Source organism: Pediculus humanus, genomic scaffold, assembly GCF_000006295.1.
Source record: "Pediculus humanus corporis 1103172107559 genomic scaffold, whole genome shotgun sequence".
Lineage (NCBI taxonomy): Eukaryota > Metazoa > Arthropoda > Insecta > Psocodea > Pediculidae > Pediculus > Pediculus humanus.
The window spans coordinates 209,406-212,344 of NW_002987174.1; the positions used below are offsets into that span (position 1 = coordinate 209,406).

Sequence of the window (2,939 nt, forward strand, 5' to 3'; positions counted from 1 at the left end):
AATTTGTTATGCCGCTCAAAAAGACTCGTAAATATTATTTTAAACGATGGTAAATTTTAATTAATTAATTTTATTTAATTTAATTAATTTTTATTTTTAATTAAAAAAAAAAAATACGCACGAATTATTATTATTATCATTCATAAAAGAGAGAGAGAGAGAGAGAAAAAAAAGTTGCCATAATTACTACTAGCGTACACGCTATAAAAATAATAATAATAATAATAATAATAATAATAAATATAAAATAAATAAATTATTATTATTACGAATTCGTGTCGTTTTACCTACCACCATTTTTATCAATGAATGACGTAATTCAAGCAGACGATTTTTTTTCAAATTTTTTCTACTTACTAAAATCTATTATTTTCATTTCGTAATAATAATAATAATAATAATAATAATACGTGATTGTTTACATACTTTTGTGCATATTTTCTATTATTAACTTTACAAAAAAATAATACTAACTATATATATTATTTACCTAACTCGTCAATAATAATAATAATAATAATAATAGTGATAACGGTAATAATAATAATAATAATAATAATCGTGGACGAGTATTCGAATAACGACTGGAAGTATCAAAAAAAATTAAAATGTCTTTTCTGAATTTTTTTTTTTTTTTGGGGGGGAGGTCATTATAAATTGTTTAAAAAATTTATAGAAATATTAAGAGAGAAGGGGGAGGGGGTAAGGGGGTAAATTAATTAAATAATTAAGCAGCGTTCGACGAATGATATACACACACAATTAAAATTCGAAGCCATTTTGCTTTCTAAACACTAAAAAAAAAAAAAAAAATTCGAGGCTTAAAATTAATCAAGTTTTAATATTAAAAAAAAAAAAAACTACGCTACAATGGTGATGATAATAATAATAATAATAATAACGAGGGAATCCATTTTTTTTTTTTTTAATCGACTACCGATTATAAAATAGTAAAAATGGCGTATTAACGTTTTTTTTTTTTTTTATTATTCTCGTACCACCACGCACAGTCACGGACGTGTGGCAAAGGTCAATCTCATCAATATCTTTGCCATAAATTTAAAAATTGGCCGTAAAAAAAAAAAATTTATTAGAAAAATAAAAAAACGACTTTATAAATCAAAAAAAGAAAAACTTATTATTATTATTTTGTTATTAATGAGAAAATCGGTTCGGCGGTGAACGGCGACGGCTGCCGCCGCCACCGTCGTCTTAATTTATTTTTCCGTTATTCTGAACGGATCGAATTTCCACGTGGCGGGTCTTTTAATATTCTTCAACGTTCTACCAATAAAAACATTTAAACGCTTATGTGACGTTTCATGTGAAGTGATAAATGATCTGAACGTGAAAATGCTCTTTCGCATAGTCGACACTGGAAAGGTCTGTCGCCGGTATGTTTTCTATAATGTCGGGTCAATTCGTCGGATCTAGCAAATTTCCAACTGCAACCTTTCCATCCGCACTGATAAGGTTTTTCTCCAGTGTGAGTTCTCAAATGCGCTTTGAGATGAGATGATTTCGTGTAGGTTTTCCTACAACCTGGATTCGAACAAGTGTGAGTCGTTAATTTTTTACGTCCGCAACTCCTTCTCCCTCTTTTCGTTTTATGTTCTATAACTTGATTGTTAACGACGGGTAACGACGATAGGTATTCGGTTAAATTCGGCGACGATGGTGGCGTCATTATTTTTAGCGACGGTAAATTTTCCGACGGTAATATTTTTTGCTGATTAAAATGAGGGGCGGTGAATAGATCGTGCGGCGTCGTGCCTTGTATTTCCGGACTTGCCGGCGGTGACAGAGTTCCAGAACCGTTAACGTAACCCGATACCGGTGTCATGTAATTAGTAGGATCACGCTGTTGAACGTTGTACGATTCGGGCAATGGCATTTCTGACACGTTTTGATCTTGCGGTATGTAAACATCCTCTCGCAACAGTCTTTGCTGTGTAAGATTATGATCGTTTTCTAAAAATCTGTATGATCTTTGGTCGAGAGATGATGGAGATGACGAAGACGATGACGTCGGCGACGACGACGACGACGTCGTTGACGACGATGTTGACGAAGACGACGACGATTCCGTTTCCGTTTCGGGAAATTTAAATAATCTCTGACTATGATTCTGTGTTTTCGTGCTAAAATATGCGTTCACGTTTAAATCAACGTTAACGTTTATGTTTATGTTTTGCGATCTTTGTTCTCCGCAATAAAAATTATGTTGTTCTGCCGCGCAATTAATAAGCATGTCCAAATCGACAAATTCTTCATTTGAAGTACCCGAATTTTCATCATCCGTCGTCACGACGTATTGTTGTTGATGATGATGATGATGTTGTTGATCCTGATGGGTTTGATTTTGTTCGTTTGTAGCATAAGGAGGGATATCGATAGAGGGTTGACGAGTAGGTGATTGTGTCGTACCGCATAATCGTACAGGTGAAGCTTGTGGCGGTGTAGGTTGACCCAGCAACACACTTTCAATATCTTGCCACATCTGAAACAAAATTTTTTATATAACTCAAATATAATTTTTTTTTTTTTGTCATAACCGCACACACGAAATCGTCGTAAATACCCCCCCCCCCCGCATAATTGATGGCGGATAAAATTTTTTTTTACTATCAATTTTCAGACTTTTTTGTTTTTTTTAGGGTTTTATAGATTTAAAGACATTACGGAATTATGTGAATCGGTTAATATTCAATTAAAAGGCCCCCGTTTTGTATGTTAATCAGGCTAATTGTTATTATCGTATCTCCATAGTCTTGAGGCGATACAACTTTATGCTTTATAATTAAGTTCGTAGCATACGAAGATTTAGTACAACTTTTTTTTTTTTTTTTTTAACACGAAACTCAACCTCCTCTCCCCGATTTAAAATTACGTTCACGAATATGAAATAATAATCACAAATTATTACACCATTATAATGA

At 32.7% G+C, this 2,939-nt stretch overlaps 1 protein-coding gene across 1 annotated transcript; it reads right to left on the minus strand.

Annotated features, from left to right (window-relative positions):
- Positions 1 to 1,300: 1,300 nt before the first annotated feature.
- Positions 1,301 to 2,596, minus strand: Phum_PHUM206780 (uncharacterized protein; the record flags this gene model as incomplete). The annotated part of the gene is made up of 2 exons (XM_002425493.1): positions 1,301 to 2,500; positions 2,582 to 2,596. The coding sequence occupies 2 exons, from the start codon at positions 2,594 to 2,596 to the stop codon at positions 1,301 to 1,303; spliced, it is 1,215 nt and encodes a 404-aa protein (XP_002425538.1).
- Between the last annotated feature and the right edge of the window lie 343 nt (positions 2,597 to 2,939).